Genomic DNA, 14749 nt, shown 5'->3' with positions numbered 1-14749 from the left:
ATTCCGCCGCTGTGCGACCAGCGCGTGACGACTAACTACAGTACTTCTAGGTTCCGAAATGCGAACCTTCACAACCCTATGGCCGGTGCGGGTCGGCCGTCCTCCCTGCTATCGGTGGCAAAGGGCCGCCTTGGTGACAGCCGCCACGCTGACAGATCAACACCGGGCTACCACTTCCTTAAGTACCCTCAAGTACCTTTCTTCGTACGATGTTCTAAACTATTGGTCAACTGTCTTAGAACATATAATTAAGTGGAAAAGTATATTTCTAACATCTACTTTACGTGCCTCTTTCGGTACGGTGAATTCATGTTAGTCGACTAATCTAGCCAACATTTGATGGAAGGTGAGCCCTACATTAGTTGCCTCGCTTAGACGGCGCTTCGCGCTTAGGTTTAGACAGGGATTTGGTCAACGGGGTGGCGCAAAACTTTTGGAATGCTCTATTTAAAAGCTCCATTGACAGCTTTCTCACTTCGTCGGTTGCCCAAAACTGACCTGAATGATCGTACCGGCTAACTTATGCACCATTTCCATTTATCACTGCTGTGCAAAAGTGCATTGAATTTCTTCAGTCAACTCTTTCTACGCAAACTTCAACTAAACAAGAATAATCTCGACACACGGCTTCTCCTTGTCCAGTAGGAATGGATTTGGCGCGCGAAGTTTTGCTGTTTCTTCCCAATCAATTTCTTTGGTTGTGTCATTCTGGACCGTGAATCTCAACTCCATGCCTTCTTTCCAAGATTCCGCAAAACCAGTATGAAGGCAGAATCCAATCCTCTTCCATGTCTTCTTTTCCTCATCTACCGGAATCACGATCAGGCCCATTGAACCAGCAGGATAATAGCCTTCTTGCCGCACAAGGCACATATGCCAGGCGCGTGTTATCTTACCATCTAACAGAGAAATGTCGGGAATCCAGTAGTAGGCAAAATGACCAAGGCGAGAAGTATCCTTATCTTTATCGATGTCTCTGTCCAGATGCCAGGAAAAAGTGGTGTCTTCCTGGAGTCTGGCGGTGACTTGAAGAGGAACGTCAGAGTCGCTCCACGCGCTCTCGTGATCGAACGGTACGTCCTCAGCGAGCATGAGAGAGGGACGTCCAGATTTGCTGTATACCGGTGGGAGGAGTACTACCTCACGCAACTGGGTGGTGACGCGGAGGTTGCACTGTTGTACAGGTCCGGTGCCTGTGTTTTCAACAATAATCGATTTTGCATCCATATGCGAACGTTTTGAGTAGTCTTGACTGTGTAAGGGTGCGATGGGTTGACCATAAGTGCAAGGTATAACAGTAATGAATTCGATAGAGAAGCTACACTACGCTTGCGCTGAGTCTATGTATCACGTAGTGCTAGGTTCGAGAAACTTCTAAGGGTCCGTGGAGCGCCGATGAAGCCCCGACAACGCTCCGAGGGTTGCAGCCTATCCCAACCAGCTATAACGAAGGCCACAGGCCAAGTACTACTAACCAAGGCTTCAGCCTCTTACAGACTGAAGGAGTAGCAGGTAGGTTGTGATACAGATGCCCAAGAAAACGACGGACTATCATTTGTAAGCCGAGCCAGATCCTCATTTTGTGACCACAGAGTTTCTTGGGAGGACCAGAGGAGATCACGCCAGATATCCTGTTTCAACATTCCCGCGATGAACTCGTCACCCGATGCTTTGGCAAGCAATCGCCCAACGCCGGAGATAGCAACAAGTTTGTCAGAAGCATATGTGAGCTTGCAGCCCGTGTAGCGTTGCAGAACTGTTCTCCAGGTCTTCCTCACATCAGATTCTCCTGGTGAGACGAGTGACTTTGTGACGACGCTTTTCAGGTTTTCCTCCGAGCCTTTGGTCCCTTGCGGATACCCTTCATCTGCCTCGCACTCGAGACATTGCCAAAATATCCCCGATGCTCCAAAAAACAAAGTTCGTGGTGACAGCAGCTGTTCCTGGACGCACCATGCACGAGTTTGCAGTGGAGAAGCCACAGGACCAAAAACCTCAAATTCCCTCTTGAAACCGGGATACACGTCGCCGGCGCGAGCAGAAAATACTAAGTTGGGATCACTAAGCGAAATATCTCGGTAGCAATTTGGATTCCGAGCCGTGAAACAGCCTTGGTAAACATTTGCTGCGCCGAGGGCGGCGATGGTGAAGACAGACTTGCGGTAGATGGATCCCATCTTGACCGACTCTGCCAACCAGTCAGATGGGCTATCCTGGATGATGCAAAATGCGTCGATCCACAGGTATGAATAGCCCAGATAGCGCGTAATAATGATAGCATCCTGCAAAGTCTGCGGAAGAGACGCTTCATCGATGTTGTTCATGAAGTCTGCAAGTTTTGCTTCCTCCAAGTTGGGGAACTTCTTTTTACCCTAGCAGTAACTGAGTGTAAGGTATGCAGGTGTGGGACTATGTTTGGTGTCATTGATGTAAAGCCTGACTTTGTCATTGTCGATGTGCAACAGGCGAGAGGGCGATTCTGAATCGTCCATTTGACCTCCAGGAATCGCACAGGTGGTGTGCTCTCCAAGACAGCGTCTTATCCACCATTCAGCTATGTCCATAACATGCGGGCAGCGAGTAGTGGGGGACATGGAGGGAAGAGGCGGTTCGCCCAAGGTTGCTTGCAAGGTGTAAGGGCAGCCTTTGCGGTCGTACCAATTCTTCAGCTGCTCGGGGCCCCACAGATGGATCACTCTCCAGGAGTCGCATCTATCCCTGTCTGCGGATGACTCCGGTATCTTCATGTCTGTTCCATACACGATTTGTAAAAATGGGCCCGACCACTTCCCGTCCGTATGCAGAGTGATATCTGGTCGATACATATTGAAGAGGAGCCTTTGTGCTCTTCTCCTCCACAGCGGATTTTTCACCCATCTTGCAGTGTCGAACGGCGTGTTCCCTTCGAACCACGATGTTCCTACTACCATTGAACACAAGGGACACCCATTGATGGCGCTATCCAGGATATCCTTCAGCGTGTAGGGAGATCTGAGCTTGGCTGGTTCAATATGATGGAGGGTCGAAACCTCTTTGAGGTGCTTGAGTTTGAATTCTCCAGGCCCATCATCTCGCCGTTTGTACTCTGTACTATAGATTGCAGTGAATAGCATGCAATTGAGACAGAACTTGTAGTTCTTTTGGTAGTCGAACTCCTCAGCCCAGAGGGGTGGTGCGCCAATGCTTTCATTCAGCCAATTCGATGGAGTCGCTGCTGGATCCGGTTTTCCAGTCTCAGATGGAAGACTTGAAAGACTGACGATGAAATCTTTTATCTCGTCACGGCTCATACCTCGCAAGTAATCAAGCTCATCCTCCCCGTTCGTGCCAGGTGTAGGTGTTGTCTGGGAGGCCATGCCAAAGTGTTGGGATGTGTTCACCGATCATGAAAAGACCAGAGGCCGAGAGAGTCGAAGGTACAAAGTTGTAGGTTCATGCAATTCGCAGAGAGAAGTTGTCAGAAAAGAAGAGAGTATACGAAGGTATGCGTGCTGAAGTGCGTGCAAACCGAAATAAGAGGATCACGCTCACCGAAACTCACAGAAGCACGTGTTGGTTACGTACACTGTGATGCACTGCCCATCCGATGCACTGCCCCACTCGATGCACTCAATTTGATTGAAAATCTTCTTCTTCAGTACTCCGTACATGAAGAGTACTTGGGGAGGTTGTAACCCGGATTTGGCTATGTCAGCATGAAGGCGTCGGCAGAGGTCGCATTTCGCCACCACTAGCAGGGAGGATGGCCGACCCGCACTGGCCACACCCTTGTGACAGAGGCGGCGCTTTCTCGATTTCAGATGAAGATGGAGTGTTCGGCAACATTTGCATAGGCACGAGAAATGGGGTTCAGTTCTGAACCTGCTCGCTAAACAGCATTGACCATGTGACAGATCGCGCTTAGCGCCCACCGCCTCGGCTGTGCCCCGATCCAGTTTCCGCGAGACCTACGGAGCAGGACAACGGGCCAGATAAGCGAGATCGCAGATCAGGCACTGAACTGGATCTACTTCAAAACAGATGGCACTAAGGTCCGAACGACTAGGATGAGAGATAAAGCCCTCCTATGAACACGTTCCAATGCTAACACCCTAACACCGTCACGAACAGAGGTCGTTTACTCTTACTCTGACAAACTTTTGATGGACGATCTATCTTCGTAATCGGCGTCATGGTCTGCTATACGTTTCGCTGCTCTCCTCTCTTGCTCAGCATACCTCACTTCATCGCTGGAGGCAATCTCTTCTGGCGGTGTTTCCGACCGCTTCCTCTTCTTGACTCCAGGAGCGATCGGATCCCTGCTAAGCGATCCCTTCTAGTGTACCTTAACCTCCGCTGCGGCAAGGAACTGACAAAACTGTTCGGCAGAAATGATCAAGTCGTGATCCTAGTCTCCAACCTCATCTTGCACTAGTCCTTTGTGGGCAAAATCGCTAAGGTGGAGCTGCATGCCTAGATGATCGGTAGGGTTTCCTTGATCATCACGGAACGGCTAGCACGATGGTCAGGTATAATAAAGGGAAGAAAGTGGGTTTTCAGTATAACATACCTCGTCTGCGACCTCTTGAACAACTCGTAACTCGTCTCCATCGGTGGTTTGGAATACCTGGGTTCGCCACACTGACAACGTCGCTTTGCGCGACTCGTTCTTGCTGTATTCAATATCTAGGCCGACAACAGCTCGTACATTTGCGTCCGAGTCTAGAAGGTAGTCTTCGGCTAGCCGGGCCAGCCGCTTTCTCTTCTGCGAATATGCAACTTCTATGATAACCCCTGGGTATTCTGCATCGTCATGCCAGAACGAAGCGTCTGGTTCATATCTTGACTTCCTGCTAGACGAGGCGTTTTCAACAGGAAACTCTATCTCGGTCGATCGGGCCGGCCGTACTTTTCGCGCAAAGCGGGCTTCTTTGCCGGATCCGCTGCGTATCACCTTCAGCTGACTTCGGATCGCGTCTTCCACTCCATCGATGAAGAGCTCATGTATTCCGGTCGGCATACGAACGGTGAGTCGATGGTTCTGTCTGTTGTAATCATAACTGCCCATCTCAGTCGTTAGCCGCTATGCCTACTGTGTCTAAGGCAGCACACCCACCGTATTTTGTCTTCCACGTATCCCGACAGCGCCTCGTCCTGCTTGAGTCGACGCTCTAAATCATCATACTCTCCTGGCACAAGCTGGAACTCTGTCCACGGGTCTCGCTTGACGTGTCTTCCAGCCCGGATCTGTTCGAAGAGCGCGAGGACTCGATAGACTTGCACGAATTGCTTCTCGTCAGTCGGCGGCGGCGTCAACAGGGCGTCTGCGAGGCTCGGTGGCGGCGTGATGTGTTGGTGTGCTGTCTGATAAGTTTGCGACGAAGACATAGCAATATGTTGCACGACATTGTGAAGTTGCACGATGGCTGTCGCGCAGACTGATCGCGGTTAGAAGCTGGGGCGCTTTGTCCGCTTTGGTTGACTCAGCAACGCTAAGCGACGTGACAATGGCACCTGAGGACGCGACAACATCAAGGTCAAAACAATGGCAGCCCCTGCATTTTAGTGAAGCTCAATCCACTTCCCGTTGAGCAACGGTTTTAGTTCCTAGGTTTCACTAGTGGAGCTTTTACGTGAGCATGAGCCAAGGGCTCCAAAACTACTACTATGACCCGCTATCCTGCCAAGAGAGGTCCAATGGAGCCACTCTTGGCGGATGGCCAGGCTACGGCATATCCTGCAGCTGTGTTCAGAACTCTTAGCGTCTGCTGCGCTTATCTTTGTCGCCACCCTGCCAACGTATTTCTTTTATCTATTACATGCCAAAAGAATTTCAACGCCTCCAGGGCAAGAGTGTGGCAGGTGCGGGTTGGCCACTCTCCGTGCTACCAATAGCTACGTCAAGAGCCAAATCACCTTCAACGTTGTTCGATTCTGCTTCTGAACGCGCTTACTTAACCACGTGATGCTGAACCCTGGTGGCTTAGTCACCCTGCCGCTGCTTGCCCCACTATTGTCCTTAATTCTTTCTTTTTGTGCTTTCTTCACAACACGTGCCTATTATTAAATTGCAATTTTTGCCCGCTTCACCCCTGCTTATGATGCTTACTAGGCGGTTATTTTCATCGCTACCTTGAATTTAGTAAAGCAGACAAGTGCTACTTCAGCAATGCCACTGCTTGATCTACCCAATGAGTTGCTCCGAAATATATCAGAATACCTAGAGTCCGAGAGATATATCAACGCCATTGCACAAGCCAACCGCCGCCTTTACAATCTCCTAGATAGCTACCTCTACCGATACAATGTACAACAATCTGGAAGCTCAGTGTTGTTGTGGGCTGCCCGACATGGCCAAGAGGTGACGGCGCAAAAGTCGCTGAGGGAAAAAGCCAATATACAGGCCACAAACGATAATGATGAGGCACGAGGCGGCGGGCGTTGGGCGAGCGAGGTCCATCTCTCTTATATGACAGTACTGTGTCGAGGTGACTCTTGAGATCGGCCGGCAATTCACGATGTGTATCGACCTCGATGCGGTAAGCTTGAGGCGTGACGCGCGTGTCCCAGGCGCTCCGCGTTAGCGACCCTGAGCGCGCCGACATGGACAGCGGGGGCACAGATGATGGAGTGGAGCTACCGGTATCCGAGGCGAGTTCTGATGGCTGCGAGTGCGATTAGCTCAGGCAGCGCCCTTGTCACGTGCCAAATACTTTCCCTACAGGAACCTATCTATGTGGCCGACGGTGTAACGGGCTACATAACGTCCCCTGCCCGCAAGCGAGAAATGCCCCTCAGCGAGATGAGCCAACTCTACAGGCACCTCGCCCTTCCCCATACACTTCTAGAGATCTGGAATTGCCGTGCATCTGCATTCCAGACACTTTTGCCTCTTCTACCACATTGCAGCAGAGAAAACAGGATGGTTGTGATCGAGCTGTGACGCCAAGTGGAGGTCGATTTGACACGGAGATAAGCTCGGAGTACATGTTCTCCAGGCTCAAGCATCTTGGTGATCAGGGACGATGTGCACCTCGGTCACATCTATCGCCATAGCAATTACGGATTGTGGAAAATGGGGTTGGTAGTGGTTGAGCAGGGGTGAGAACCAAAGTGGTTTCTGGCGCAACGCGCGACATAGCTGTCGTTGCGACCACAACCACCGTATTTTGATTATCACAAGATGCAGGGTGATAAAGAAATATCTGAAGAACAAGAGCGCATGCGCTGCAAGTCTATAAGTGAATGTGGTGAAGATTGCTTTGGATTGAAGTTGGATTCATCTCGCTGAGTGGCATTTCTCACTTGCGGGCGATGGACGTTAGGTACAATCTTTGTCTATAGAAGAGTCGACAATAACAATCATAGTCTTAGCAAGCTCCCGCATTCATATCTTATTGCCGCTAGCAAATGCGTTGCGGGCCGCGCTATCTCAGAAAGCTAACAAAAGCCAGCACTAAGCGTTGTAGGGCGTGATGAGCAAGGAATCACTTATGAGGTTTTTCAGACGGTGAAGATATCGTGCATGATTGCGATGGCGGTAGTAACACTGCATCACGAGCTTGTGGCAAAGAAGATCTATAGATATCTGACATTGTTAAGGATGGCACCAATCTAGTCGACAAGATTCTGGGAGGCTGGGAACTCCCCCAGCTCTCTCATCACCTGATTGTCCCATTCAGTATCCTTCTAGTGATCCGATGTTCACCTAATCCGCGGATTCCAACCTTAACAGCCACAGCCACAGGCCTTGCAGTCTCCTTTGCCACATTTTGCAGCCTTGTTGTTGTATGACCATTCGCAATCCTGCCACCTGCCACAGGGAGTCCAGCCTCCATTGCCACTTTCGTATGCTAGCCAGCACCACGACTTCTGGCTGAGTGGATTATAACCAACAAAGGGACCGTCGCAGTTCCTCCAGCACCAGCCGTTATCACACCCATAATCATAATCCCAGCCCTCGCCACGACCGCTTCCTTTCGGACAAGCGCCCCGTTTAGCGATCTCCGCAACTTCTTCAACAAGTTCTCCGCGTTTAGCAGAGCTGGTGAGGTCCGCCTCTGTACTTGGGTCATATAGAGAGCTGACAATGCCAAGTTCGGACGGATGCTTCTTGCACTTTCGAAGAGCAGAAACATCAGTGCCTTCGGGTAAGTTTGCTTGGTCCCACTCCATGACTCCAAGTTCGCCACATTCCTCAACAGTGGGTTCAGTCGCGGAGGCAGTAGGAGAGCATAAAGCTCTAGTAGCAGCTAGGCTAAGAAGTACCGATAAGAGTTTCATTTTTGTAGGGTTCAAAGTGAAAGAAGCAGTTTTAATAAGGGCTATGTTTGTAGTCGAGAGCTGTAGTAAAATTTAAGCAGCGTAATAGATATCTTTTATATGTTAAAGACTCCAGTAAAGCTCTATTCTAGATACGGCCTAGTAGGGGGCCTTATGTAGCCGAGTTCGTTAAGCTGCTGCAATGCCCCCTGGCCTGAGATCCTGCATATCGTGTTGGGGTTCGCTGTCAGAAACTGATCAGATTAATGTGGTTCTATGATAGATGAGCTACTCCCACTTGCAAATCCCTCCGGGAATTCGGGGTCTTGGATCAACCCTTTTGGAAGATGATGCATTAGTACACACAGCCCAAGACGCAGAGAAGAACTTACGAAAGTTGACTACGAGTGTAACAATAAGGTCTGACCATCCTTTGTAGCCATTGCTTCTAGCCCTGCTATCAAATATTAGGAAGGTTGGCGATGGCGACTACCATCCCTTCATAAACTGCTATCCTAGATAGCTAAGTCACAGTGGAATGCCAGTCACGTAACCTGCGCGCCCTGCGCTAATCATCAACTGGCTTCGAGTATTTTGTTGTCACCCAACCTCGAATCTTTTATTAACTAAGAATCTCTCTTGTTGCTTGCAACACTACGCTAACCTAACATGGAATCCCAACTCGATATACGGTCTCCGAGACCAGAGGGCCTTGCAGCAGCTTAACGAACTCGGTTACATAAGGCCCCCCTACTAGGCCGTATCTAGAATAGCCTTACTAAGGTCTTTAGGATATTTATACGAAAGAGCTCGTATTTAGTAAGAGATACCGTGCCGGACGGGCCGACGCCGGAGTTGCCCCAACAATACAACCACAGACATGAGGCTATGGAGCTCCATATAAAAGTTGTTATCGCGAAATATTTTAGTATAGGAGTCTAACACCATAACGACCCTCTACAAAGGTCCTTCCAATCGGTAGCCAAACCTTTGTCTGGCTGTCGCGACGAGCGACGAGCGACGAGCGACACAAAAACGTCCACCATCTGTCCGATGCATACACGTTCGCGCCAGCCCGCTCGTCACGAATCGACCTTGTTCCATCAGCAGAAACATGCACGCACGATCTGCTCCGTGGTTGCTTCAGAAAATGATGAGAGGTCGGCGTGATACCAGCATGTTTGCATGCAGCCTCGAGGCAAGGTTGTGGGGGTACCTTTCGCGAAAGCTCAAACACACAGGTTCAGAAGTGGGGGAGGAAGGTGCGTATCCGCAAAGGCGCATCACCCGCGCATGTATATACGTCGACTCTTGAGGCCCAACATAGCATGCAGCGCATATTGCCGTTGTGATCATGTGTCGGTAATGTCCCCATAGGTCTGGTCGCATGTGGCTTGGGCAACAGTTCTGGTACGTTGATATTACATCGGCTGGTAGCCTGCGCATTGACGGAGGAGAAGATTCGAGCGCAGCCGGAACAGCAAACCTAGGTAGACAGAGTAAGTTATCCACATATCCTTCTCCTTATCATGTTCTCATTTTCAACATCTGATGGCGGTAACAAAGTCTCCTTACTATACATCCAACTAAAGAGGATATACTTGTACTATCCCGCTCAAAGCCTGGTCCCTAACGCTGTGGTATGTCCACCTACTCTGCGGATTCCAACATCAACAGCCACAACCACATGCCTTACAGTTACCCTTGCTACATTTTGCGGCCTTATTGTTATAAGACCATTCGCAATCCTGCCATCTGCCGCAAGGAGTCCAACCTCCATTTCCACTTTCATATGCCAGCCAGCACCATGTCTTCTTTTCAATATTACTCCAAAACGGACCGTCGCAGTTCCTCCAGCACCAGCCGTTATCACACCCATAATCATAATCAAGGCCCTTCCCACGACCTCCCCATGATTCGCAGGTGCCCCGTTTAGTAATCTCCGCGACCTCAGCAATAAGCTCTCCATGCTCCACAGGGCTCGTAAGGTCTGCCTCCCCTACACTAAGGTCGTACAGCGGGCTGGCAATGCCAAGTTCGGAAGGATGTTTCTTGCACTTTCGGAGAGTAGAGATATCCGTGCCTTCAGGCAACTCTGCTTGGTTCCACTCCATAACTCCAAGCTCGCCACATTCCTCAGCAACAGCAAGTTCGGCTAAAGAGGTGGTAGGAGAGCATAACGCTCTTACAGCAGCTAGGCCGAGAAATGTAAATAGAATTTGCATAGTATAGGGTTAAAGGTTAACGAAGTAGCTTTAGTAGGAGATAAAGATAAATAAAAGCTACTTTAATAGCTTAGAGATGTATTAAGAATTAAGCCGCCCGTACAACAGATATATTTATATCCTAAGAACCTTAGCAAAGCTATTCTATAGTAGATACGGCCTCCCAGAAGCGTCATCCTTAGCAATATTAGATACTCTTAGCTTTTCTTAGCAAATAGAAACTAGGAACCCTCCTGTAGGAGCGCGTAAGAGCGCGTGATGTAGAGGGATATGTTTACAGCAGGTTGCATGACAACCTTGCTGCCAAGGTATATTCTCTGGGTTAGGATGGTGGCCTTACATAAAGGACCCAGTAAATATACCTCTACTCCTTCCCTCGTACGAGCTAACTATACCCTTTCAGTGTTGACTACCGTGCATTAATCTTTCTCACAATGAAGGACGAAAACGACATCCACCTATGAACGAACCGTTAGTGTATGTAACAGTTAACCTTCAGCCGTTAATATATAATATCCTTAATAGAGTTAAAAAGCTAAGAGTATCTAATATTGCCAAGGATGACGCTTCTGGGAGGCCGTATCTACTATAGAATAGCTTTGCTAAGGTTCTCAGGATATAAATATATCTGTTGTACGGGCGGCTTAATTCTTAATACATCTCTAAGCTATTAAAGTAGCTTTTATTTATCTTTATCTCCTACTAAAGCTACTTCGTTAACCTTTAACCCTATACTATGCAAATTCTATTTACATTTCTCGGCCTAGCTACTGTAAGAGCGTTATGCTCTCCTACCACCTCTTTAGCCGAACTTGCTGTTGCTGAGGAATGTGGCGAGCTTGGAGTTATGGAGTGGAACCAAGCAGAGTTGCCTGAAGGCACGGATATCTCTACTCTCCGAAAGTGCAAGAAACATCCTTCCGAACTTGGCATTGCCAGCCCGCTGTACGACCTTAGTGTAGGGGAGGCAGACCTTACGAGCCCTGTGGAGCATGGAGAGCTTATTGCTGAGGTCGCGGAGATTACTAAACGGGGCACCTGCGCACAAGGCGGTCGCGGATGGGGCCCTGAATACGATTATGGGTGTGATAACGGCTGGTGCTGGAGGAACTGCGACGGTCCGTTTTTGGTTCTTCCACAAGCACCAAAAAAATCGTGGTGCTGGCTAGCATATGAAAGTGGAAATGGAGGTTGGACTCCTTGCGGCAGATGGCAGGATTGCGAATGGTCTTATAACAATAAGGCCGCAAAATGTAGCAAGGGTAACTGCAAGGCGTGTGGTTGTGGCTGTTGATGTTGGAATTCGCAGAGTACGTGAATTTTAGGTAATTGAAAAGATGCCGAACGGGATGATCAGGCGATGAAAGGGTTGGGAGGTCTCCAGACTCCTAGCATATGAGATAGCTGTCAAGCAATAGAGTGTTAATAGATACGAGATGCACAGCGATAGTGTAGGTAGAGGTATATTGCCTTGTAAGACTAGAGACGAACCGCTGTCGAGCCACAACAGCGGTAAGGTAGGCTAATATACTGCGATTGCTTGGCATAACGACCCGAGCGGGCCCGGAGTAGCCTGGTGCCTGACAATAGCCATCATTTATTAATTTATCCGTATAGCGTATCTGTGAGGCACTCGCACGTACTCCTTCGCATACCCTGAAGGAGTGTCTAACGTTAAGCAACTTGGAAGCAACAGAAAACTTCAGGACTAAGATCGGAACACTAGCTTTAATCCGGCATAATCCGTGAATTATCCGCGCCCGCTGCGCCGTTCGTCGTACGCGAGATCGTAGGTGACTGCCTCGGAATTACGTCAGGGGACGATAAGCCTGGACTGTTTGCGTGGCGCGACTCCACGAGCTGAAGCCCACAGCCACGACTTCCATTGGCTGACTCGAGCGTCGCGTCAAGTTTGGTGAGGCTACCCGACGAGTGATTTTCGCCGATGATTGATAGAATATATTAAGTGCTGAAGCAAATCGTTGTATAGCGGCTGTTTCGAAATAGTGTAATTAGCGGTTTCTACAAGCAGATAATTCACGCATAAGTTACTTCGACTCGCCACCTATAGCAAGGAGGACGGTCGACCCGCACCGGCCACACCCTTGTTAGAGGGCAGTGATTCCCTATTTGGGCAGGGAAGAAGTGCTCGGGGCAAGAATACCGCTTAGTATAACGGGCTGTATCGGTCGTAAGTGTGTGGTAGGCATTGCATATTCATCGCATCTCACTAGCGTGCGTCACCTCGGCTATTTCCGGTCTTTCTGAGGGTCATGTTGTGGTTCCCATTGTGGAGCTGTCGGAAATGCTACCGAGATCTGAGCTACCCCGCTATGGGGCCGTTCGAGCGCTGCCGTAGCGCCCTGGCGACTCTCTAGTGTTTCAATAGCGGCGGAATCAGGGTATGCTGATAGTCGCAAGAACGTTACGTCCGACTCGGCAACGCTCTCAGCGGGAGATCTTCTCTTTGCCAAGAGTTGCCAAGCAACAACAAATCAGCACTGTTTTCGCGAAACCCACCACTTCCACCGCTGCACACGTCATCATGGCCACGTCGCCGCCAACATCGTTCTCTACTATCAACGACAAGATCATGCAAATCTCCTCCTGGCTCGAAGAACTACCCCCGACGCCCCCGGCAGACGAAGAACGCGGGCTGCTGAAGCGCAAGCGTGCCACTCCAGAGCCCACAAGCGTACACCAGTTCACTACCATGTCCGCACATCGTAGTGTCAGCCCTAGCAAGCGCCAGCGGCGGGACTCGGACGACTTGCGACCGGAGCAGAGCGTATCGGCTGTTGGGTCAAATGCGCGCCCGCTCATCTTGGGCAGTTCAACCACTTTTAGCCCGCCCGGCAGTCGTGTAGGCGCCTCAACGCCACGACGCAGCAATAGCCCATCGCGCGAGACAATTGCTGCTTTGAGAGTAGCGTCGCCTCCGATAACAACGGAACCGCTGGATGGGGTGGAGTCGGAACCTCCTGCGCGGGTCATGGCCGTAGTAGCGCGACTCGAGAACGGACTGGATCAGGGCTGGATACCGGGGCCGCTTGAAGTGCGTATCTGCGCGTACCCGCCCAACATCATTGCTAAACCTGGCTAACCTGTCTCAAGAAGCACTCAGGGCCGACACAGATATCGGTTTCCGAAGATTCAAGCCTGTCGCATTCAGCGACACTGCCACCCACAATCTCTCTGACCCTGACCTTGACCCCACTGCCCGTGCCGAGTTGGAATACACCTTGAGGAAAGTGAAAAAGATATTCAAGAAAGCATTGCATTGCCAAACAAGAGGCCGAGACGAAAACGCATGGTGCGACGATGTAGTTAGGCCGATGGTGAGGCTGGCGCTCCGGTTGTACGCAAAGGGCAAAATCTCTTTGCAGAGCGTGTATTTCTACCCTAGCCAACCCGCTTGAAGGTACTGACAAGCTAACGCGTCTGATATCGTAGGCAGTCTCAGAACATTGATGTCGAGTTCCTCTCGCGCGCCGCCGATGCATCGGGCAAGCAGCGCATCCTTGACCGAAAGGCTGATTATACCCTCTCCTACTCGCACGACACGTCACCTTTCGAAGCTCTGTATGCACGCCTTCTCCAGCACGGAAACCAGTGCATTAGCCATACGACCGACGCCTTTACCAAAACCACAGCCGTCTTCTCTGGGGTGGAGGTCAAGCCCTCCGACGGTGACAAGCTCGAGGCCGAATATCAGCTTAGCATATGGATGGCGGCGAATCTGCGCAAGAAAGCGAAACTAGGACGACGTGCGGGGCTACCCGACACGACCTGCCTTGTGGAGCCAGGCTTCACTGTTGTGGGACACGAGCTGTATTTCTATATCGCGTACATGGATTCTGGACAAGGCGAAGCGGTGCGTATTCTAGAGTTTGGCAATGCCGCGACTAGTAGCATGTCGGGCGTTTTCAAACAGCTAAGGATGTGGCGGAACGTCATAGAATACGGCCTTGACGAGGGCCTGGATGGTTTCTGGGGCGGATTCCTGAAGCCAGTGTTGGAAAGATTAGCAGCTGGAGACGAATAGGATGCGGTAGACAAGAGAGGTGTGAATGGCAAGAGGATCTACGAGTCTGGGTGCAGGTCATTCAACGGTGAGCGGAGCTTCACACCCGTCTTAAGAGCACTATTCTACGTTAAACGGTTCTTGTAAACTTGTTAACGGTTTTGCATAGCTGGCATGGTTCCATCATGGTTACTGTGGGTCTTGTTCTGGACACCTGGTTAGATCCGCTCACGATCGCATGTAATTAGTGAACATCTTA

General features: G+C 50.2%; 3 protein-coding genes across 3 annotated transcripts; 1 reads left to right on the top strand and 2 right to left on the bottom strand.

Annotated features, from left to right (window-relative positions):
- Window positions 1-600: 600 nt before the first annotated feature.
- ALTATR162_LOCUS2983 (uncharacterized protein) lies at window positions 601-3356 on the bottom strand (the record flags this gene model as incomplete). Its single annotated transcript, XM_043310589.1, has 3 exons — window positions 601-1252; window positions 1495-2372; window positions 2442-3356. The coding sequence occupies 3 exons, from the start codon at window positions 3354-3356 to the stop codon at window positions 601-603; spliced, it is 2445 nt and encodes an 814-aa protein (XP_043166524.1).
- Window positions 3357-4387: 1031 nt separating this feature from the next.
- ALTATR162_LOCUS2982 (uncharacterized protein) lies at window positions 4388-4999 on the bottom strand (the record flags this gene model as incomplete). Its single annotated transcript, XM_043310588.1, has 2 exons — window positions 4388-4492; window positions 4550-4999. 2 exons carry the CDS (start codon window positions 4997-4999, stop codon window positions 4388-4390), a joined length of 555 nt encoding a protein of 184 aa, XP_043166523.1.
- An 8012-nt stretch (window positions 5000-13011) lies between these two features.
- On the top strand, window positions 13012-14511 carry ALTATR162_LOCUS2981 (uncharacterized protein; the record flags this gene model as incomplete). Its single annotated transcript, XM_043310587.1, has 3 exons — window positions 13012-13525; window positions 13581-13804; window positions 13924-14511. The coding sequence occupies 3 exons, from the start codon at window positions 13012-13014 to the stop codon at window positions 14509-14511; spliced, it is 1326 nt and encodes a 441-aa protein (XP_043166522.1).
- Window positions 14512-14749: the final 238 nt, after the last annotated feature.

This window comes from Alternaria atra, assembly GCF_907166805.1.
Source record: "Alternaria atra isolate CS162 genome assembly, contig: 22, whole genome shotgun sequence".
Lineage (NCBI taxonomy): Eukaryota > Fungi > Ascomycota > Dothideomycetes > Pleosporales > Pleosporaceae > Alternaria > Alternaria atra.
The sequence above is the reverse complement of the archived record's forward strand: the minus strand, read 5'-3'. Positions and strand labels throughout refer to the sequence as shown.